This window comes from Syngnathoides biaculeatus, chromosome 4 (genome assembly GCF_019802595.1).
Source record: "Syngnathoides biaculeatus isolate LvHL_M chromosome 4, ASM1980259v1, whole genome shotgun sequence".
Lineage (NCBI taxonomy): Eukaryota > Metazoa > Chordata > Actinopteri > Syngnathiformes > Syngnathidae > Syngnathoides > Syngnathoides biaculeatus.
Window position 1 is genome coordinate 25,872,476 of NC_084643.1, and position 24,330 is coordinate 25,896,805.

Sequence of the window (24,330 nt, forward strand, 5' to 3'; positions counted from 1 at the left end):
CGAACTACTGTTGGCGTTCACGTTCAAAATGCGCCTTTCATGAAACCCAGATTTACCCAAAAACACGTTTTAACTCACTTAAAAGTCAGTGTACCTCAGTGGTCTCAAAAACAAACAAACAAACAAAAAAGAGGGTGCGAGTGGGGTCTCCCCCAAAAAGTTTGAAAACCACTGTGTCCCCTCAAAATGTGGCATTTATGAAAAAGATTTTCCACCTTCATAAGGTTCCCATCACGCATATTCAAAAGGCTAAGACTGAATTTAATTTGCTGTCTGGTACTTGTGAGGACGCATAAAGAAGGTCCTTGTCCTTGAAAGGTTGAATCACATCGATCGATCTACACAATTATATCATTCATTAACTTCAATGGAAAGAACACACCAAAGCTGAGCAGAGAAAGACAAAAGTATTGAACTATACAAAAACATTTACATTTATTCATCCATCCTGCATACATGAAACAGTTCAATCAAAACCAAATCATCAATCATTAAAAATAAAAAGAAACGTTTTATTGTATGTGAGACAAGACACTAAGAAGCCAAAATGTCCTGCAGCACTTGAATGCTATATTTTTGTTTTGTTTGGTCCATCAAAAACAAAAACAAAAACACTAAACATGAAATAAAGCGTTTCTTTTTTTTCTATACAGTAGTACTACAAGTGTTTTTCACATGAAGAAATGCTCCCGCGAAAAAATTTCAGACGTTTAATGACCGTTTCCAAAGCTTTATTTAAGCTATCAAAACAAAGCTGTGTAACAAAAAACAAGTAACGCTCGTTTAGAAAATGTTTAAAATGTAGAAAATCTCTCTACTTTATTTTCTCCAAGGAATCGAGTCTGAAATGTGAGTTGTGTTGATAGTGTTATGTTGCTGAAATGTTGGTGGCCTACATTCCGTGGCGAGAGGCGTGGCTCTGCAGTGCCGCTTCGCTCTGGAGGTTTCTTCCACACAAGCTGCAAGGGAATATTTTGGCGGCATCTGCGATGTCACCCAAAAAAAAAACAAACAAACAAAAAACATTACATTTGATATTGTATATGCTTTAGACATTAAAACATGCGAAAGAGATCATGATCATTTTCTATATCAAATCACATTTCCCTATTTTCCACCTTGCCAAAAATCATCAAGTGAATTTTTTTTTTAAGTAAACCACTCTTCAGTGGGGCAAAAAAATAAAAAGTTGTTTTGAGCACTCTCATTCCAATCACTGCTGCGATGCTGGTGTACTGTAATAGTTAATAAACTGTAATGTTCAAAGTGACCAGCAGATGGACTTGCTTCCAGATGCTAATACGATTATCACCCATGTTACAGTAAATTCTACTTCAAACACAAGGGGGAGCCCAGTTTTGTGTACCTTTCTCCTTGTATGATAACTATGAAAGAGGATGCAGAAAATGTATAACTGATCCATTTCCCATTTCACTCTTCATAATAAAACAACTGTATGTAGTCACTAAACAAATTCAACCCATAATTCAGGGTACCATTGTATATACTTTTCTTAACATATTTGTTCAGTGGTGTTTCGTTATGCATCGACATAATTAATCCTTTCATTATGCATCGTTGTTAAATCCTGCCCGTTTCTCCTTACCTTTGAGCTCAGACATATCGCTATCTTGCTGAATGCGCTTATTCTCCACCTTGATCCGTTTTTTCTGCCCTTCACCATCTTGGCCTTCCTCCTCCTTCATACCTTCCTCCTTAAGTCCTTCGCATAGCTTCCTTTTGTGGGTGTTGTCCTCTCTGAGCTGCTCTAAAGAGAACGCCAGAAGATGGCTCGAGGTTTCCCCCTTGAGTGTTTTCTTGGCCGCTTTTGCAGAACTTTCCAAGACGTCTGCGTGAAGTTCCTTCCCACGCAAGGAGCTTTGCATCCCATTCTCCTCGTCCGGCTCATGATTATGCCGCAGGTTCTTCTCCTCCTCGTGTACTTCAAGGCTCAGCGTCTGCAGTTTCAAAAGTTGGTGTTTTCTATTTTGTTCCATGGAACTCCTGTCTTCCACCCCCACCACCATCTCTTTTTCTTGGCTCGACATAGCTAACTGGGAATTGTTACAGTCTTTCTCAGACGGGCTGGTGCCATTTTGATGCTCCCGTTTAACAACATCCATCTCGGGCAAGCGATGCTCACAGTTGTTGCCTCCCTCCTGCGTGAGTTTTCCAGTAGTGTCTGTCTCTTTCACATGGCTGAAAAAGTCTTTGGCATTTTCTGGGTTGGATATCTGCTCCTCCTCCACCACCATCCCCTCTTTTTCTTGTTCTTCATGGTTTCCCAGAGCAACCTGAGAATTGTCATCGTCTTTCTTCTCAGATGGGCCAGCGCTGTTTTGATGTTCCCATTTAACGAGGGCCATCGCGGGGAGGTTTCCCTCACGGTTGCTGACCTCCCCCTCCTCCTCTGTGGGCTTCCTAGTGTCCGTCTCCTTCAAGTGGCTGAGAAGGTCTTCGGCGTTTTCGGCCTTGGATCTCTGTTCCTCCTCCTTGTTGTTGTTGTCGTCGTTCACCTCATCTTCAGGACTCTCTTTGAGCTTCACCTCCTCCAGTTGCTCCAAGTTAACTTGCCCAACAAGCTCGTGGTTCCTCATCACCTGCACCGACATAAAAAAGTAGGAATATTGTGAGAAGAGAACTAACGCCATACTTTTTGTGGAAAACGCTGATTGCTGGTATAGCCCCACTTATTCAAGAATGGTTGGGGTGAAAAAACAAAAGAAAAAATAAAATACTGCAACTGAAAAGGCCATAACTTGTTGACAGATTTGCACGTGTCGCAATTGGGCCAGGCCCATGTCCTCTGCGCCGAGCAGGGATCCACTATATTATTCCATTATTCCATTTTCTTAGCCGCTTATCCTCACAAGGGTCATAGGAGCGCTGGAGCCTATCCCAGCTGTCAACAGGCAGGAGCCAGGGTACACCGTGAACTGGGGTCCTACTTTGCGGTTTTTCCACATTTCGCAGTGGGTTCTGCTCCCCATTAACTAACCTGTGTGTGTGTGTATATATATTAGAGCACTGGTTTGGTAACCCAGGGGTTGTGGGTTCGTATCCCACTGGAGCCTCCACTCTCTGAGAAGGGTTGCGTCAGGAAGGGCATCTGGCGTAAAAATTGTGCCAAACATATATGTGCGTTTCATCTGAGATGACACGCTGTGGCAACCCCAAAAGGGAAAAGCCGAAAGAAACTTACTTACATCATGTATTTTTTATGTATTAGTATTTCAAAATAGTATTACTATTTGATTACAATACAATGAACACAAAATTTTATAGGAAATCTCAAATATTTTGGAAGTCATAAGCAATTTTTAAAAAATAAATTTGCAAAAATCTTAAAAAAAAAAAGTATTTCATCATTCACCTATTTATCATTATGGGGTGAAATTTGAAGGAATAAAATGAGTTTAATCAATTTTGGAATGAAGCAAATGCAGAAGCCCTTTTACATCACTTTTTGAATATTAATACATTATGAATAAGGAAAGGGAAAACCAACCAAAGATATGTCTTTTAAGTTTGAGGCGTCATATATAAAAAAAAAAAAAACACACACGCACACACAGAAGAATGTGTACAGTTTCTGGATACACTATGTGTAACATACAATATTGTGTACTCACCTGATGCTTAGCGCACAGGTGGGCCTCCAGGTCAGCCAGCCTGGTACAGTCAAAGTAGCACAGGCGACATTGGTAGGGCTTGATATGCTCATGCTTGGCGACGTGCGAGCGCAGGTTGTCGGCGCTGGCACTCGTATACGTGCACACGTGGCAGCGGAACACAAGGCCTTGCAGATAGCGCGACAACCTGGGCCGCCTCACCTCCATGGGAACCACGCGCTCCTCTGCAGACAAATGGCATTTTACAAATCGTAACAATGACCTTCGAGTTCCGCAATTTGCGGATTTGGACCAACATTAATTTTACGCATGAATGTCAAAATATGTGGTTGAATATGAAGTGGCAGCCATTTACTGGATGGGACAAGCAGTCAAAAACAGAAATGCAAAATGAGAACAAGCACAAGGAGCACATGTAGAACAAAACTCACAGTCAAATGAATCCAGTTCCTGACATCACTTACTAGGCCACGCTGCTTGAAGGTAAATAAGTGCCCTCGTTATGAGCTATGGCACAAATTAAAACTGCAAATCAAGGTACTACTTAAAGCTCAAGTGTCGTCAAACGGATGATTTTTGGTATATTATTAATGAAAAACCCACAGCCAATATGGTCCCATGTGTTTTTTCACCAAAAAACATGATTTTGACGTATACAGCTTTTTGTAACTCCCGCCATGAAAATCCTCTCAGGAATTTGTTGTCGAGAAGAAGCAGGAAGTGACGTACAGGACAGAGGCACCCCCTCGTGGACTCGTTTGTTTCCATTAGTCTTACCTCCGTGAAGGTAGCTCGTTGTTCCTTCGTGTTAGCCAAAATGCCGGCTCATTGCATTGCTGGACATTGCTTGAACACTCAGGAGAATGGAATTACCCTTCATAAGTTTGAAAGAGACCCAGTTTGTTGTGAAAAATGGATTGCACGGGTGCAAAGGATGAGAGCTTCGTGGGTTCCAAATAACAGGTAGGTGTGTATACAGCTACAAAAAAAAAAATAGTTTGGGGCGGACCACGTAATCGGTCTCTCTCATAACGTGACAGAAGATCTGCGTATGAAATGTGTCGACGTGCACGTCGCCCAGCCAAACTCAGCCACACCGGCTGAGGCGCCGCCTTCGGTGGTCACATCTTCCGCGAAGGCTGCGCGTCGGGCTTTGCGACGGGGGCGGCTCTGAAGAACCCAGCCGAGAATGCGTTACTAAGTCGCATGCGAGCATGAAGCGCGCCGGCTCGACGGTGAACACAAAGCAGCACCGCTTGGCTCCGTCATAAGCCACACCGGCCAGCTGTGATGAGCCGCGATGGCTCATCTCTGCCGCGGGAGTGGATTGGACGGGATGCGGTTTGGCCGTGATGGCATATCATCTGAATATGGCTCGAAGCAATAGTGTAATATTGCTCTGAGGGCTCGAAACAATAGTGTAATATTGCCCCGGTAACTTCAATTGGTTGTGTGGTGTTGTCCTTTTCGAAAAGAGCTTTCGTGTCAGAAGGGGCGTTGGAAAAATCTGAATATCTCTGTTGTTCGGCTTCCATAGTAGCAGGCACTGCGCGTTTTCAACGGCGGAAGTGACAATGACGTCAAGGACAGATGACGCGACTAATATGGCGACCACTTGGATGTCGAGGGACACTCAATTGTTCAACTTTGTGCATGGATGACGCGCCCTCCGCTCACTTTTTTTTTTCGTATAGACATTGAAATGAATACTGTTATATGTATTTTTCATTACAATATCTATTTTAGAATGTTTATAGGGATGTTACCCACACTTTAAGTACCACAATAAAAATATTTGATAAAAAGTGTTTAAACCCTGTATTAAATAAACTATTGAATAATAATTTTAAAAAGAAAAAAGAAAAGCTTTGAATACGTGTCCGTGATTGTCAAAGTGTGGTTCATGACCACAGACTCTCCTTAATGGTCTGTGAACTAATCACTGCCTGAGTACAGTTGAGTTGTATTTAACGTTTTAGTACAACTCACCTGCAGTTAAGCCTGAAGAACTATTTTTTCCATATTTTTATTTAAATTTGATGTGCTATACGATTTATTTGAATTAAAATTCAAATAGTCCCCAACTATATTTAAGTGCAGTGTCAATGTTTAAGCTCTACATGATGTTATTGTAGCTTACAATATGATTAAAAAAATAAATAAAACTTAGTGAATACTTGTACCTGTTATGTCAATGCATTAGAAATATTACGCGTATTTACCGCGATGCAGAAGGACGTGGTCGATCATGTTGTTCTTGTGTTTGGTCTGGTAGAGGCAGAAGGGGCAGCGCAGGCCATCTTGCAGAGGAGCTTCTTTCTGGAAGGTGGAATGATCCGTTTCCATGTGCGTTTTCATGGCTTTTCTAAGAAACAGACAAGTGGTAGTCAATATCTATCACTACACTACTTTCTGTTAAAAAATTAATCAGGAAGATATTTATTTTGAAATGTGGGATCTATTTCCATTCATAAAAACGACATTTTTTTAAATGGCAGCAGATAAAAGAAGAAGCTACTTCTTGTCCTCTTTGCATGTTGGATTTTTTTTTTTTTTTACTGAGTTTACTATTTCAAAGTTTTACTATCATTCAATTAACATTTCTGTTTTTAAAATAATGTGCACCAATTATAAGTTGAACTTCAACCATAACCCTTTTCCCTCAGCCATTTGTTTTTTGTGTGTTTGCCTGATGATTTATGATGTTGACTGAAATAATCACATTCATTCATTCATTTTTAAAATAACTATTATTTAAGTTCTTTGTTTTGAGATATACAATGGGAGGAAAAACTACATGGAACTTCGACACTGATGTCATTGCATCACCACCAAAAGGTAAGTTGCTTTAGGTTTATGCATTTTTTATTGTTGAAATGCAGGCTCTACATGTTTTTACATAAATAGGAATTTAAATAAAAGACGTTCATTTTCATGGCAAATAGGGAGTTTGCAATTAATTTCATCTGATCACTTATCATAACATTCCAAATTACATTCAAATTGCCATCATAAAAAATGGGGTAGTAGAGTTTGTGAAAATTAAATGTTATCAAAAATTTTGGCCACTTTTGTACATCATAGTCGCCAGCACATTATATATGTCAGGCAAATGAATCTATTTATATTTGTTCAAATGTGTTTTTCTATTACCTTTGTTATTTGAACACAAAGAGGATTGAACATATATTTTTACTGAAGCATTTGTAAATGTCATTCTGTGGTTGCTGATGAGTGAATGTTGTGTTTTATGTGAAGAGGGGCATGTGCAATTTTGTTGTTTATATGAGATGATAATAAAATGAAAACTTGAAACTTGAACAGTAGTGTAAAATTAAGTTGCAGTTAATGTAACAAACAACATGCAGACTGACTTTAAGCCGGTGAAGAAGTCACAGTCCTTGCACGCCAACATCTTCCTGCCATGTCTACTGATGTAGTGTCGCCGCATGCTGGGTAGGTCCTTGGAAATGAAGGAGCAGTTCTCACAGCAGAACAAGCCACTGCTGCCATTCTGCCTGGTGGCTGGCATGGTACTAGCGCCGTTCTGAGTCATGAGGCTCAGGTGGCTAAGCTGGCGCTGCACCTCTGGGGGCTCCAAGTACCAGTCTGCAAGCAAAGTATAAATGTTAAACATGCCTAAGTGTGACTGGTAAATAAGTGGCAAAGTAGGTAGGTGGATGAGTAAGTGGGTGGGGTAGTGGATAGGTAGATGCGCAAGTAGATGAAACCCCCTGGGAAAACGTATACAATCACTACTCCTTGAGGATCATTTAAATCACAAGTATCAAAAACTCAAGGCCAGGGTACCAGATCCGGCCTGCCGCATGATTTTATGTGGCCTGCGAATGCAAATCTAGTGGGTCAACTTCCATGATTCTTGTGAAAATCTGTATCCAAATTTCAAATTGTCATATATCATAAATAATAACTGAGATATTGGAAGCATTTTTGTGTTATCAAACAGGTATAGCTGAAAAACCAATCACGCTCGATTCCTGATACCAAAATTAGGTCATACGTTTTGTGTGTTATTTGATAAAGCGATTAAATCTTTTTATGGGTTCACAGTCATAACTGCCCTCTGAGGGCAACTGTAACTAATATGTGGCCAGTGACAAAAATTAGTTTGACAACCCTGATTTAAAGGTTTCCTTTTGGAGGGGGGAAAAAACAGTGTTCTTTTTTTCATATTTTTGAAAAAAATGGATGGCTGTTGTGCATTCTGGCGATATCTGTGAGCAAAATTCAGACAAAAATTGAAAGTAAAATCCAAGTTTTTTTTTTTTTATTTAAATAAAAGTCCTGACCGAAAAAAAAAATGGACAGAAGTTCCCCGAGGGCCAAGCCCAGATTTTTTTGTCCCCTATCCCTCTATCACTGGATAACACAAAATCACATTTGTCATTAAAATATGCTTAAAATATGCCATCTTATCTCAAGACAAATGAATTAAGTGAACTATTCAGTAAAAAGACATCTAAAATTGTCCTTTTCCCCACATTATACATATTATAGTATGGCTATAGAATATACACGAAAATATATCCTAGAATTTCTACACCGTAAAGCAAAACATGTTAAAAAAGTTGATCTGTAGTAATTAGTATTAACGTTTAAGTCTCAAACTTGTTACACACACAGAGTCACTCACGTTTGAAAAATGTACGGGTGTGGTCAGTCATGCTCGCAAATAAAGTTGCGGGTGTGATTAGGAATGGCCTTAAAATAACTTACTTGATTAATATAACATAACTGTAAATTAAAAATAAACAAATACATAACTAAAATATAAAACTCAAATGATAATTTCCAATTTCAACTGATATTATTAGAACATGACATAAAACGGTATTTAAAATTAAATTCAATAAAAATTCTTGATCTGACAAACTTTATCTGAAGAAAAGTTAAATGCACTGGCCTGTCAAGGAATAAACACGAACGGTCTATACTCACAATGTTTTGAAAATGCTGAAAGTTTAGTTAGACATAATCGGCGTTAGTGGCAACAAGCTTGGGATACATTGGAACAAACATTCCTGTCGGCAATCGTGACGTATTGTTGTGGGGCGGGGTTGGGGGGAGCACGCATTGCGGGACTGCCGTAAATAGAAGGCCGGCTTGCTGGAACACGCCTTTATATGCATGCGCTGAACGTATTGGCCACACTTGAATCAAGTGACGAGGTGGATTATAGTCTGTTTTTTTGTTTAGTTTTTTTACGGCGTCACACTGCCTCGCGATCGACGCATTGAGCACCGCTGGTATAACTGATTTTCCTTTCACACGGCTCATGATGTTGATGACTTTCAACGTAAATGCGCTCGCATTACGTGAAGCAGTTCTGAACATGCACTTTCATACATGCTCCGTACATGCTCAGTACGGTTAACTTGCATTTCCTGTTTTTGGGTGAATACCAGTTGTTTTGGATCAGGCTTGTTTAGTGAACAACGTTTATGAAATAAACACGTAACTTAATGTCAAGACCACAGAAAATAAGTGACGTCTTGAGAGAATACGAGGGGACGGGCGTTACTGTTACTAGTGTTAGTGCCTCAAAATGGCTACGCTCGAGATAGCAAAACAATGAACTCAAACGCATGTTCATTCAATGTTGTCAACTAATATCCGGATTAATTTTAGGCAATTTTTCCTCAATTTTCCGGAGCAATTTTCATAAAAATTTAAAAATCCGGAGTTTCGGGAAAATCCGGAGGACTTTCATCACTGTAAAAGAAAATGGAATTGCTCACTTCGCATATTCATGAGTTATTTGTTACAATAAGTGAGGGCCCAAAGCCAGTGAAAAACTCCCATGGCTGTGTGCCTGCAGACACATGAAAGCAAAGTGACATTGTTTCACTTGCACAATGACTGCCAGAAGTGCCTTATGATTGATTTGCCTGCAGCGTGGAGGCTGAGCATTCCACCCAATCAATGGAGAGGGGAAATCAGGCACAGGAATACATCCGAGCCCAGCGGAGAGAACTTGTCACATACTGAGGGACCTAGGGCAGTCCACACACCCAATGCAGGCGCAACGACAACCGGCCACTCAAACTACAACCCTAACCCTAAGCACAGCACAAGACCTCTCGCACTTGTTTTATGAGACGTAAGCCATGAAGCCTCAAGCAAACCAATTCCTAGCCTCTCGATATTCAGTCCGTACCTCGACAACCAATGCATCTGAGGATTACTGGCGTATTTTCTATCAATAACGAAGTCTTCTACCCAAAGTCATATCTCTCTCTCCATTATGAACGGATATTCGGTCGCATCGGTTTATTGTTGCCAACACTGACGACTAGGTGTTTCTGTATGATTACTTGCCTTTGGTACGCCCTTCATTCGTTTTGGCCACACTAACGACTTTGTGCCCTAAATGCGGAGCATCCCTGTCTGCACTGTGAGTCACGCAGGTCTCTTCTTTGTTGTCACAGGTTTCTATAATGGTATCTGGAAAAGACACATCAAGAAAGTTGCTTGGTTATGTCATTTCACACTTGGGTGGGCAGGCGCTCTAGAATACAACTATTCAGAAACAAGTTACTAAAAATTAGCTTTTACATAATAATTTCAGAATTTCAGTGTGTAGGAATTCAATGAAATAAAGCTGTTGACCTACCAAGGTGGTTTTTCAGCAAATGGTTAGTCCATAGGCCCATCAGGTTGGTACGATAGAAGCAAATGGAGCATTGAAAAGGACGGATAGTCCCGGGCTTGTGGAGAAGATATGCGTTCAGGCTATTGAGGTAATAGAAAAAAGAAAAATCCACTTGCTTAGATTGGTAATTAGGAAAAGGGTAGGTGAGTAGGTAGATAAATTGTCAGGAAAGTACCTTAGTAAGTGAGTGGCTTGGTATGTAGATGGGCAATTAAATAGGTAGTTGGGTCATTATGAAGCAAGTAGGAGGGCTGACGCATAGGTAGTTAAATAGTTGGGTAGGAAGTTGGTTAAAGGAATACGCCGCTGGACAATGAAAAGCCTTAATCCGATAGGTCATGTCATATGTACTGTACCTTGAAAATTTGAGGTTAATCCGTTATCATTCAGTGGTGTTTTGAATTTTTTTTTTTTTTTTTTTTTTTTTTTTTTTAAATCGGCAATTACGAATTTTCATGGGCGCCCCCATTTTGGCAAGTCACATGATTTAAAAAATAGGGGGTGACGTCTCCTGTGCACAAACAAATGAATACACAATCATGGACAGCGCTGATTTCTCTGATTTATCCCCATCTGATATAAATAAATAAATAAATAATAAAAATAAAATAATAATAAATAAATAGCAGTATCGGTTAATCGGGAAGACGGAGGAATACGTCCATACAGATTTGAACCTGTGGCTGTAAATAATGGTGACTATTTGGATGGATTTTTGAACGGGAATGACGGAGTCTCACTGACGCAGAACGGTCGAACGCTGATCGTGTCGGAACAATAATTATGGAAATTTTTGACAAAGGTCGCTCAAAGAAAAAAATATGAGTACCGAAGTTTTCAACAAGAATGGACAGCCTTTGTGGAGAGGGAGTTTGAAATTCACAGATGGAGATTACGCCAAAGCATTTGTACTCGATGTTGCCAATCAACATTTTGCCAACTTCGCATAAAAACCAGATAATCAAACGAATAAAAGACATGCCTTTGTCGTACCATCATGATGGCAAATCAAATTGAATTACGGTCACGATGAACGGATGGAAGTCTCAATGCCTCCAGTGACATATGAGAGCACAAGAAGTTGCATTAATGGTAAAAGGTCATCATTGGTTAGCAATATCATAATGTTATTTAAAATAATTCAGAGACTTATTGTACTCTAAAAGTGTTGGTCTTAAATAAATGCGCAAATACACCTGTACATTTGTCGTAAGGCTCAGGGCGACCACACTTCGCGAGCCACTGGGTCCTTAAATGTTTCTTTTTCTTACTGTAGAGATGAAAGTGGACTTTCGTGAAAATTCCTGAATTTGGGCATGCCCCCCTGGGAAATAAAAAAAAAATGGATGGCTGTGGTGCATTCTGGCGATATCTGTGAACAAAATTCAGACAAAAATTGAAAGTAAAATTTCTAAGTCCTGACCAAAAAAAAAAAAAAAAAAAAAAATGGGCAGAAGTTCCCCGAGGGCCAAGCCCAGATTTTTTTGCCCCGCAAGCCCCTGTCACTGGACAGCACAAAATCACATTTGTCATTAAAATATGCTTAAAATATGCCATCTTATCTCAAGACAAATGAATTAAGTGACTATTCAGTAAAAAGATATCTAAAATAGTCCTTTTCCCCACATTATACATATTATAGTATAGCTATAGAATATACACGATATATATCCTAGAATTTCTATACCATACAGCAAAACATGTTAAAGAAGTTATCTGTAGTAATTACTATTCACATTTAAGTCTCAAACTTGTTACATCGCGTTGTACTGATACACTCGACCACATTGCTCACTCTCTTAAATATAGATCTAGTAATACTAATAGTATAATGAATTGTCTTTAATATATATATATATATATATATATATACACACACACACACACACACAAACACACACACACACACAGTCACTCACATTTGAAAAATGTACGGGTGTGGTCAGTCATGCTCGCAGATAAAGTTGAAGGTGTGATTAGGGAAATCCTTAAAATAACTTACTGGATTAATATACTGGAACATAACTGTAAATTAAAAAGGAAAACAGATACGTAACTAAAATAGAAAACTAAAATTTAAAACTCAGAAATGATCATTTCCAATTTCAACTGATATTAGTAGAACATGATATAAAACGGTGTTTAAAATTTTTCATCAATAAAAATTCTTGATCTGACAAACTTTATCTGAAGAAAAGTTAAATGCACTGGCCTGTCAAGGAATAAACACGAACGGTCTATACTCGCAATGTTTTGAAGATGCTGAAAGTTTAGTTCAACATAATCAGCGTTTGTGGAAACAAGCTAGCGATACACTGGAACAAACTTTCCTGTCGGCAATCGGGACGTATTGTTGGGGAGTTGGGGGAGAACCCTTTATGTGAATGTGCTCGACTTATTGGCCACAACTGAATCAAGCGACGAGATGGATGATAGTCTTTTTTTTTTTTTTTTAACACCTTCACATTGCCTTCGCGATCGACGCAAAGAGCACCCCTGGTGTAACTGAATTTCCTTTGCCATGGCTCATGATGTTGATGACTTTCGACGTAAATGCGCTCGCATTACGTGAAGCAGTTCTGAACATGCGCCGTACATGCTCAGTACGGTTAACTTGCATTTCCTGTTTCCAGGTGAATACCGGTTGTTTTGGAGTAGGCTGGTTTAGTTAACGTTTATGAAAGAAACACATAAATTAATGTCAAGACCACACAAAATAAGCGACTTCTTTAGAGAATGCGAGGGGAGGTGCATTACTCTTACTCGTGTTAGTGCCTCAACATGGCTACGATCATGAAAGCAAAACAACGAACTCAAACGCATGTTCTTTTAATGTTGTCAACTAATATCCGGATTAATTTTAGGCAAATTTTCCTCAAATTTCTGGTGCAATTTTCATAATTTAAAAATCCATAATTCCGGGAAAATCAGGAGGACTTTCATCACTGTTACTGGCAGAATATGCCACTGAGCCTTACGTGGATTATTTCTACCCGAATTATGCAAAATTTTGCGATAAAGTAGGGCATTTTCACGTGTCCGATAGTAGTGGTACTGCATGTGATAACACTACAAATCAGCCATGATTTCTTTGTTTACACACAGAATACGTCACATCCACGCAAGTAGGTCATGTGACTCGAAAATGGCGGCGCCCATGAAAATTTGTAACTGCCGATTGAAATCTTCTCATAACACCATAAAATATCGGATTAACCTCAAATTTTCAAGGTACAGTACATGTGACATGACCTATCTGATTAAAGCTTTTCATTGTTCAGCGGAGTATTCCTTTAAGTAGATATGTATGTAAGTACACCAGTAAATTGCTATACGATGGTGGCTAAGTAGATAGAATTAGGATTTAAATGGACGTGGAAAAGCAATCATCACGAGAATTTTTGGACAAGCTGTTTTACAGTACGTACTGCCGTCCTGCAACTGAACAGGGAGCACGGATGTATGGAGCCCAAACAAGTAAGAGTACTATTACTTCACAATAATCTGCCAAGTAAAAAGTAGTCCTCGAAAATTAACCAAGACACAGTGAAATAAATACTCAATTATTGAGTAAATAATGAGTAACTTTTTTTGGTTTAAAAAACAGCATGAACATCCATCCATTCTGTGCTGCTTCTCAATCCCAGCTAACTCTGGGCAAGAGTTGGGGTACACCCAGAACTGATCATCACCAATCGCAGAGCACATTCAGACAAACAACAATTCATACACACATTCAAACCTAAGGGGAATTTAGAGTTTTCAATTAACCTACCAAGCATGTTCTTAATATGTAAAATAGGATGAAACCGGAGAACCTAGAGAAAACCGATGCAAGCATGGGGAGTACATGAAAACTCCAAACAGGTAAGGCCGGATTTGAACCCGGGTCCTCAGAACTGCGATCTTCAACTCTCACTGAAGCGATTTGTAGCGTAAAACGGTGCAGTGGGCTCTCTAGGTGAGAAATGAGATCCTTCACCAAGTGGAGGAGTTCAAATATCTTGCTCACGAGTAAACGAAGAATGGAACCAGAGATGGACAGGTGGATCAGTGCAACATCTGCAGTAATGCGGACTTTGTATCAATCAGTTGTTGTGAAGAAGGAGCTAAGACAAAAGGCGAAGCTCTCATTCTGCCCTCAACTATGGTCAAGAGTTGTGGGTCATGACCGAAAGTATAACATCTGAGCAACAAGTAGCCGAAATGAGTTTCCTCCGCGGACTGTCTGGGCTCTACCTTAGAAATACCGTGACAAGCTCGGTCATACGAGAGGAGCCAAGAGTAGAGCTGCAGCTACTCTGTCTGCATTGAGGGAAGCGGGATGATGTGGCTGGGGCATCTGATTACATAACCCCCCTGGATGGCTACCTGGTGAGGTGTTCCGGGCATGTCCTACCGAGAGGAGACTCAGGGGGACACCCCAGGACACGGTGGAGAGACTATGCCTCTCGGCTTGCTTGGGAACACCTCAAGATTCCCTCAGAGGAGCTGGAGGAAGTGGCTGTGGAGAAGGAAGTCTGCGCTTCCCAGCAAAAGTTACCCCCCGCGCGACCCAATCTTGGATTAATGGAAGAAAATAGATGTATGGAAGCTATTTTAAAACAAAGTCTTTGTCTTGCTTAAAATTATCAAGATGTCAAAAATTGTAACGTAAGTACAGTCAGATGTTTTTCCCTCAAAATAAGATATTGCATTTTTGCAATACAACTGGGTAGCTATTGGTAGACATATGGACAGGTGGGTGGGAATGCAGGTAGGTGGCTAAATCGCTGATTGGTAGCATGACTGTTAGTTAATTTTGCCTTTTCTTTGACTTTTGTTTATCACACCAAAACAAGACCAGAGTTAGTTGAGTGTGCATTAACGATATTACCTCTTCAAAACTACCCTACTGTTTTTCTTACTTGAGCTGTGACAACGAAGCTGGCAGCTTCTTGATGGCCGCCAACGCCTCGTGACTGCGCATGTGCGTCCGTAGACCATTGCGCGACTTGAACGAGCGCTGGCACTGGCTGCAAGCATGACACTCGTTTAACGACTCTGCATCAGTTTGTCCGTGATCAGTGGCCTTTTGAGGCGACGCCACCATGCTGATGGTCAAGGGGGACCCTTCATCTTGTAGTGCATTACATCCCGAAAGCCTTTCCGATGTCGTGTCCAGAGTGCTCTGATTTCAGGAGGAGAAAAAAAAAAAAAAAAATCAAACGGTCTGAATAACAGTCCTGTGTGACATGGCCCTAAACTCAATGGATATTGTTTGGGAAATGTTCACTTTCATTTAGATTTACTGGAATCGAATCAATAAGTGATGACTTACCGATTTTGCTGTCTTCTTCCCAAGTGGTGATGCCATCTTATTTTTGGCCTTGATCTCAGACAAATTCTTCTCCCGGTGCTGATCAAGGTGTCGGCCCAGCTTCCTAATACCATTCAGAGTCTTGTGACAGTGCATGCATCGGTATACGCCCGTGGCGCGGCCAGCCGGGTGAATCACAGTGAAGTCCACACGGCGATCGGTGCGGTGGACAGCACAGTAGTGGGTGAGTAGCAGCTGTGGTGAATCGAAGGACAAGTCTGGGCACTTCTTGCATTGAGTTGGGACTGTCTGCTCAGGATCTTCTAGACTTTGCTCCAAGTCTGGAGGAAGATCCTGAGGGGGAGGTCTTCTGCGTTTATTGTACTCCTTCAACAGTCTGTCTCTAGTCACCACATCAAGTTTATGGGTATTATTGTAGTGATATGTAAGGTAGCGGCGTGCCCAGGTTTTGTACTCACACATCTGGCATTGGTACAGCAATTCCTCTCCTTCTTCCAGAAGATTTTCTGGTTGTTCTGAGATGGCTACCTCTGGATTCAGCTGTACCTTTTTGACTTTGCGAAGATATAATGGGGCAAAGTGTTTGAGGAAGGCACTCTTTCCATGCCGTTTGGTGTAATGCCCTCCAAGGCGTTTCCGGATGACTGACGAATAAGAACACAGAAAGCACTTGTACACAAAGTATTCATCCTCCAATTTTTTATGCAGCATTCCATCAGGATTCGCATCAATCAAAGGGGTTGCCTCCAATAACGATTCCCGAGAACGAAGATCTTCAGAGGTGAAGTTTTCTTTTTCCTGCTTAGAAGCCCCATTGTGCCTATTGGCGCAGTGGACAGAGAGTTTTTTGAAGGACACATAAACCCCCAGACACAAGTTGCACTGGTAGCCTCGCTTGTTGTTGGTGCCCGCCTGGTAATTGCTACTCATGTTGATCTCTTTCCTTTCAAACTCATTCATCCGGACTTTAAAGTCAGGATGCATCATCTGGCAGTGTGTGGCCATACCGTGCATGCGCGAGTTGAAATAAGGGCAACGCAGACACTTATAGACCAGTCTTTTGGTCCTGGTAACCGTCTTGTCCTTGGGTTCTAGTGGTGTATCAGGGACCTGCTCATACAGTGATAGAAAGTGTTTTTGGTAAGCTTCCTGACCGTGTTTATCCTTGTAATGGCCCCCAAGGCGTTTTTTCTTGTAGTAGGAATTAGAGCACAGGACGCAGCTGAAGCGACTTTCCTGAAAAGCAGAACTCTTGTGCTTTAAACGCATGTGACGACCAAACGCTATCTTGTTGCTGCAGCTGTAAGTGCACTGCTGACACCTGAAAAGTGTCATTTTGATTTTATATGAAATGCTTTTGGGAATAACATGCATTTTCGTTGCATTTGTCACACCAGTGGCGTCTGGGGAGGTTTCGCAATGGTCCTTCACGCGGTGTCTCCTTAGCTTCTCCCTAGTATCATGGGTCTGCGGACAGAGTTCACACATGTAGCCCCTGAAGTGCAACGCGTCGCCTTCCTGTCCCTTCTTCTTCCTTTCCCAGTTGCGCAAGTGCACCTCATCCACATACAGGCTGTCTGCTCGAGACTGGAGTGCTGAGTGCTTCATCTGACAGTGGGTAAGGACCCCCTGATGCTTGGTGTTAACGTAGGTGCAATACGGACACTTGAAAACATGCACATGGGTTGCTTCATCCGGATCAACACTAGGTTCAGATTCTCTGGAAGCACTGTTTCTGTCCTCCCGGGTTGGAGATTGAGGTGGCTTGATGTGTTCCGGTGACGTACTTGGGGAATCAAGAGGGATCTGGTAGTCGTCGAAACAGCTGAGCACTTCCTGGTGATCGTCCTCATTCTTGCTGCTGCTTGCCTTGTTCCGGCTGCCCACACCAGGCATTAAGCCATTTTCCTCTAGGCACCAGGGGTGGACAGCGCGGTAATGGTCCATGATCTCTGCCGCTGAACTCCCTTTGAATGAACATGATCGGCACGAGAAACCTCCGACATCATCCTGCTTGCTGATATTGCTTTCATCCCTGTTGCTCAGATGTTTTATCTGGATTTTCTTCTTAACAGGAGCGCTTTTAGGGCCTTCTTTTAACCGGGTGGTGATGAAATCCAGACTGGACCTGCTCTCGGGGTGTACCTGGCGGTAGTGTTTATACAACGCAGTGGATTTCTGGTGGGAAAATGAGCATAGATCGCACTGGTAGCCAGATTGTACATTCCCTTGCTTAAGATACACTTTTAGAACACCTGAACTGGAGTGATTTCCTCTGTGGCACTTGCGTATGTGTACCCGCAAAAGACTTGCATTGTGAGTCTTGTAAGCACAACCCTTGCAATGCAGGCTCTTGAACTTCTGTCGGACTTGTTGTTTGTTTGGTGTCTTTTTATGTCTGGCTTCCTCGTAAACATCTGTTTTTTGCAACAGCGCCAGAGTCCGAAATGTGTATGCTTGAATCTCTTTGGGCGTGGCCACCATGCCATTGTGTCTCCTGACGTAGTGCTGGACCACCTTAGAGACAGTGCTCCGCCTGTAATGGCAAAAGTGGCAGAAAAACGTGTGCTCGTCACCCTCATTCAAGATGGGAAGAGGCAGCAAGGGAGAAAAGGACGGATCCTCCGTGTGAGGAACGGATTTTTGCAACCTATTGTGAATCTTAGTCGTGTAGGCCACAATGTGTTCACTGGTGGTCCTGAGTTTATTGTGTGTTCGAAACTGGTGGACCATCACTCCTTTGATTGTAGGATTCCCATAGTTGCACTTATAGCAGAAATACAAATTCTCTGGACTCGCATAAATGTTTGATGTCAATTTGCGCTTCACCTTCATTTCCTTACATTTAGCAGCAAAGGAATTGAGAGAGGACGTTCCAACCACCTGATTCTGGATAGAAACCTCAGCTTTATGAGTTTCTTCAGGGGTGGAATCAACTACTTCGTTTTGGTCCTCTGGGGAGTTGACTCTCGCTGTTATAAGATCTTTTGATTTAGCTTCTAAGATCTTAACTTTGTCCTCAGTTTTCATTTGAACTTTAGAGCTTTTTCTAACTCTCTCAGGTGAAGACAATTCTGAATCTACGATCTCCACTTTATCCCTTGTTTTCATCTGGGCTTCTAAGCTTTCTTCAAGTTTCCCTGGTGTAGATGATTCCGCTTTGGATTTGGGGATCTTAACTTTGTCCTTGGTTTTCGATTGAGCTTCGGGTCTTTCTTGAGCTTTCTTGGGTGTAAAAGATTCTGCCTTTTCTTCAAGGATCTTAACTTTGTGCTTAGTCTTCGTCTGAGCTTCTGAGCTCTCTCTGGCTCTCTCAGGTAAAGAGGATTCTGACTTAGCTTGAAGGGTCTCAACTTTGTCCTTGGATTTTGTTTGTCCTTCTGAGCTTGGACATTTTAACCTCTTTTTCTGTGCAACACCAGTCCGTTGTTTGATCTTGTCAATGGTGACTGCTTCTTCGGGGTGAATTTTTTGGTAATGGACTTGCAAGACGATGATGGACTTGTGACGAAATGGGCAGCTGTTGCATTGGTACAAGGCTTCATTGGGCTCCGTAGTTTCTAGACTGTGAGTCTTGACAGGAGAAAGGTCTTCTTGACGTTGAGTCGAAATGTATTTGAGGAACATTAATGTGTTAAGTGTTTTGTCCATGGGATGCGTTTCTTTGTAATGCACTTTAAGCACTTCCAAAGAATTGGTAGTAAACACACAGGTGAAACATTTAAACACAAAGTTCATTTGGTGTAGATCCAGGGTGAAAATATCCGGGGACCCAGCATGCTCGTCGCTGCAGTGCTTCCTGAGGTCGTCTTCACTCAGGAAATCAACGGGGCACATTAAACATCGGAAAGTGGCACTTCGATCATTCCAGTCCTGGATGTAGTCGGAATTGCACTGTATGTACGGGTGGGTTGTATGGTAATGAACAGACATGTGTTTTAAGCTGCCATCTTTGTGACTACAGTGCTTGCAGCTGTAGGTCGAGGGGCTAACCCGCTTGTCTTCGTCGTCTTCACTTACTTCGAAGGACAGCTCCTTCTTGTCTGTCAAATCTAGTGTTGTCTTGTCCACGTTGGAGGTTCTCTTGCTCTCCAAACCAGATGGTGGAAAGATGGGGCGCATCAAATCTGCATGGTAGAGGTGGTCCTCCTGCAAGTAAGTCATGTTATTTGATATGTCGATTCTGGACTGGGAAGAGGTAAAATCATCTGACGCGTTGTCTGGTTCATTGTCTGACATGTCTTGGTTATCGGTGACAGTGAAGTAATTGCAGTTGGTAGACGTATGTAGAGTCTTCTTATATGTCTTCAGATCTTTAGACGAGTTAAAAGTCTCTCTTGAGATAGAAAGGAAATGTACCTCTTCACGTTCACCTTGATCACGATGGCTGGCTGACACTGCCAATAATTCAATCTCTGGCATTTGGGTTACATCATCGTTCAAAATCTTTCCATCATCATGGTGGTTCAAAACCTCTGAGGGACTGGTTTGAAGACCAGCAACTGGGCTTTCAGGAGACCTTTTAGGAGAGGCTTTCTTGGCATAGTTATTCAAATCTAGATCAGAGCCGTGGTCGTGAGTGAGGTGTTTAAACAGGAAGACCTTGGACTTGAAGTTGAGTGGACAACGGCTGCACTGGAATGACTGGCGGGGCAGGTCTTGAGGGGTGGATTCATTGTGCATGGTGTTTTCATCAGTGTCTTCTTTCTGCATCCCGTTGCAGGAGGTCATCACAGTGACAAACCTAGAAAGGCATGTAATTTGGTGATAAGTTTTACTGTACTGATTATAATCAATTACTATTTTTCTATGTGGATAATTTCTGGTTGATTAGTTTATTTCTATTGTGTAAAGTGGTGTTATCAGGATCAGAATAAGCTTTATTGGGCAAGTATGTAACAACACACAAAGAATTTGTCTCTGGTAGTTGGTGCCGCCATAGTATGATATACATGTTGAGTATGAATGACTGAACAAATGAAACAAACTATTATTGATAGGGAACTTTTTTCCTTATGAGAACTAAATTGTACAAGGATGCAGATTCTTCTAGCATTTAGAGCCGTTAGAGTGCTCATTAAAGCGATAGTTTAAGGAGTGTATGCAGTTTAAAGAGAAAATTGTCTGTCGTACATAATAATAATAATAATAATGATTGGCCCACCGGAGTGCGACAACAACAACTCAGTCATTAGGATTATTAGAACAGCAAGGGGGGGAAAAAAAAAAAAACATTTTTCTTTTAAATCGTTAAGTTTAGGTAAGACACTGATACAACAACAAAGATACGAAAAACAAACTCCAACCCCACACCCAACAACCTTTTCTCCACTGTGACAAAAACGATAGTCCATGAAACAAATATGTTGATGTAGCGCTTGTGTGTGTAAATGTCCCATAATACAAAGATTAATTCTTTTACCTTTGTTAAATACTGGGAAAAAGGGCTCGACACCAGAGAAAATTTTTGTTCAGAGCCTGTCATCATCAGACATCTAATTTTTTTTAAGGTTAAGATCAAAAAGCACACGAGATCCGAAATGATGCTGTAGGTGAGGCGGGATCTTTTCGTTTCAAAAGAATCAGGTGGTGTGCTTGCAAAGTTGAGAAGGCAATGACTTTCTGCCTGACAGATAATTGCCTTACTCGCAAGTCTGACACGTAAAGCATGATTTTTAGTATGTTTTTAATTAAAAAAAAAAAAAAAAGCCAGAATGGACCTATCCGTTTTTTCACGTCATGTTGTTGTTGTATATGGATTTTTGCATCTCCCGCCATGAAAATCCTCTCGAGGCATTTGTGTTGTAGAAGAACCAGGAAGAGACGTTTTTTGCAGTAGCGGGGTTGAGTGTTTATTTTGATTTATACCTATTGACCGGCAAAAATATACAAGTTGTTTTGGCAGCTCGTTGTATTGCTGGATTTTGCTCGAACACTTGGGAGAGTGGATTCACTCTTCACACTTTTCCAAAACACCCGGTTCGTTGTGAAAAATGATTGCATGGGTGCAAAGGACGAAAGTTTCGAGGGTTCCAAATGACAGGTAGCCGTGTATAGAGCTATTAAAAAAATAATAGCTAAATTGTCTCACAGTCTATAGCAGATGTTACGTGTGAATTGAGAATAAATCCACTTGGTCAAACCGGCAACATATAACAAAGCACTTGTATTGCGTACAAGACAATTTAATCACACACACACACACAATAGAATACAACACAAAACAAAACAATAAAATAGAAGTAGAACATGTGCTAACTAGCTAACTAGACGTATAGTCACCAAACTCAAACAACTTCTCCGAAAGCAGCAATAATAAAAAGCGGCGTCCGACGACGTAATCCTTCTCTCTGAACTTAACAAAAGAGCCGTGTCATATCGTCGGTTGCCGCAGTTAGCTGCAGTTTCATTCGACGCGGAGGTGGGTCGGGCCGGGAGGCTGGCTGGCCTGTGTTGTCACACCGCTGGCGCGAAAGAGAAAGGAGCTCTCACCCCCATCCGGCTACCGGTGTCTCGGCACCTCTGAAATAGTCACTTCGCCCAGCATGGGTCCTCCTGGGTATGCTACAGACACAAGTCATTTTGAATATTTGATCGGGTTCCACGTCCGTCTGTCGAGGAGTCTGTTGTTAGTTGGAAGTAATCCGCATATCATCTAAATATGGCTCGAAACGATTGGGTAATATTGCCCCGGTCACTTCACTTGATTCTGAGATGTTCTCTTCTTCAAAATGAGCTTCAGTCTCAGAAGTGGGATCAGAAAAATCCGAAAATCTTGATCATCAGCCATAGCAGGTGGCACAGTGTCCTCTCAATGGTGACTGTCCTAGTGTGACATCTGCAAATGATGTTGCAGGCAATATAGCTGCCACAGGGATGTCAAGTGAGACTTCCGCAACTTTGCGCATGAATGACACGCTCTCCACTCATTTTTTTCGTATAGACATTGAAGTGATTAATATTATATGTAGTTTTCATATCAATATCAATTTTAAAATGTATATATGGATGTCAGTAGCCCTTTAAAAAAAACAGGCAGATAAATTCTATATATTTAAAAGACAGCAGGTGGAAAGAAACATTTTCCTGGAATTTGCTGGATGACTGGGTAGAACATCTGCCTTGCAGTTATGAGGACCCGGATTCTGATGAGGCCCCCGCAGTGTGCAGTTTGCATGAAACTCCCCATGTCTGCAAGCGTTTTCTCCCACATCCCAAAAGCATGAATGATAGATCAAATGAAGATTCTAAATCTTCCTTAGGTGTGAATGTGAGTGTGAATGGCTCTTTGTTTCTCTTCGCCCTGCAATGGGTCGGCGACCCATTTAAGCTGGACACCACCTCTCGTTCGTAGATAGCTGGGATAGTCTTCAGCGTAACCTCCACCCAAGTGAAGATAAGCAGTATGGAAAATTGTCTCTTAAAATTCAACCCCTGTCTTTAGAACACATGAAATCTGGAATCCTAGACTGAAGGAGGGAAAAAGTATTAGCAACTATTGGACTTGACTAGCTCACGTTTTGAAGATCAAAATAATTTCTAAATTGCACGTAGTTGTGAACAAAATCACCGACAATGACATGTGCCTGAACAAATGGAGCATGGACCTTTTTGTGACTATGGATTATTTGTAGCTCTCCTACACTACTGTTTGACGAATTTCTAAGGAACGAACGGATTAGATTAATTGTGGGACCTCTACTACGCGTGACGCACACTTTTTTTTTTTAGTGGGGTGGGGGGACCGTATAATATTTATGGTAGTTCTTTTGATTTCTATGATACAAGGTGCCACCCATACTCTGACTATCATCCAGCCAGCCAATACAAGATGGTACCATTGTAAATACGGGACCCTCAGATTGGGTGAACTCTGGTCCAGACAATCACAATATGAAGAGTCTAGCTGAGGTTACATTACGGCAAAGCGAGACAAAACGGGTTTTCCATGCCTGTCATACCCCACTTTATTTTTACAATTGATGCGATAGTCGCCACAGTAACCACAAGTGAAAGGCAAACGGACCGCATCACAACAACGCATCCAAGTGAGGAGCAGGCTGGTATGCACGTTTAGCATATAGCCTGGAACCATAGAAAAAGCATGTTGTAGTCAATACAATATATTGTATCTACGGTAGGAAAATGTTTTGATAAGGATTTAGTAGTCAATGCCGAGCCACAATGTTGACCTACAACAATAGCAAAAGTGACTATAAAGTGGGTAAGTCGAACTTCCAACCGAGGCGGGCTGTGTTTAAATGGAAAACCAAGGCCGTAGCGATATAAAGGGAACGCACTTCAGTACTCCATGAATCAACTACACGTACTCACCTGGATTTGGTCCAGGGCTCGAGGTTTATACCGCAATGCCTCGAATAGAAGATCTTCCTAAAGCAGCACACATTTCCGCCATTTTTCGCGCGAGTGACGACTGACCATCGCGTGCCGCAAGACAATTTCCGGTCAAGCTCGCGCCTCCTTCGGAGTAAACGCCCATTTCCACGAGTCGTCGCACTGTTTCGTGATAATAAAGCGCGTTGCTAGCTTTTATCGTGAAGGAACACAGTCGGAAGCTGCGCTATCACAAAGCATTGAGGGCAACGCAGGCGTTTTTAGATTTTAATGTGAAAATTGGTGTTAATCCTTCTATCAACGACTTTTTTCAATATTCTTCAAAAATAACAACAGCCATTTTTTAAGAC

The 24,330-nt window shown here is 41.5% G+C and overlaps 1 protein-coding gene across 2 annotated transcripts; it reads right to left on the reverse strand.

Moving 5' to 3' along the window:
• Positions 1 to 410: 410 nt before the first annotated feature.
• Positions 411 to 24,106, reverse strand: LOC133499248 (zinc finger protein 462-like). Of its 2 annotated transcripts, XM_061817050.1 has the most exons (11): positions 23,960 to 24,106; positions 19,985 to 20,369; positions 15,626 to 19,774; positions 15,213 to 15,475; positions 10,267 to 10,385; positions 9,972 to 10,097; positions 7,007 to 7,241; positions 5,855 to 5,997; positions 3,633 to 3,856; positions 1,607 to 2,600; positions 411 to 984 (listed from the first exon to the last, which is right to left on the reverse strand). In XM_061817050.1, exons 2-11 carry the CDS (start codon positions 20,354 to 20,356, stop codon positions 893 to 895), a joined length of 6,717 nt encoding a protein of 2,238 aa, XP_061673034.1. In that variant the 5' UTR covers positions 20,357 to 20,369; positions 23,960 to 24,106; the 3' UTR covers positions 411 to 892. The 2 variants fall into 2 exon arrangements, with proteins under 2 accessions (XP_061673034.1, XP_061673032.1); XM_061817048.1 differs by having other exon boundaries at positions 15,626 to 20,369; positions 23,960 to 24,085.
• Positions 24,107 to 24,330: the final 224 nt, after the last annotated feature.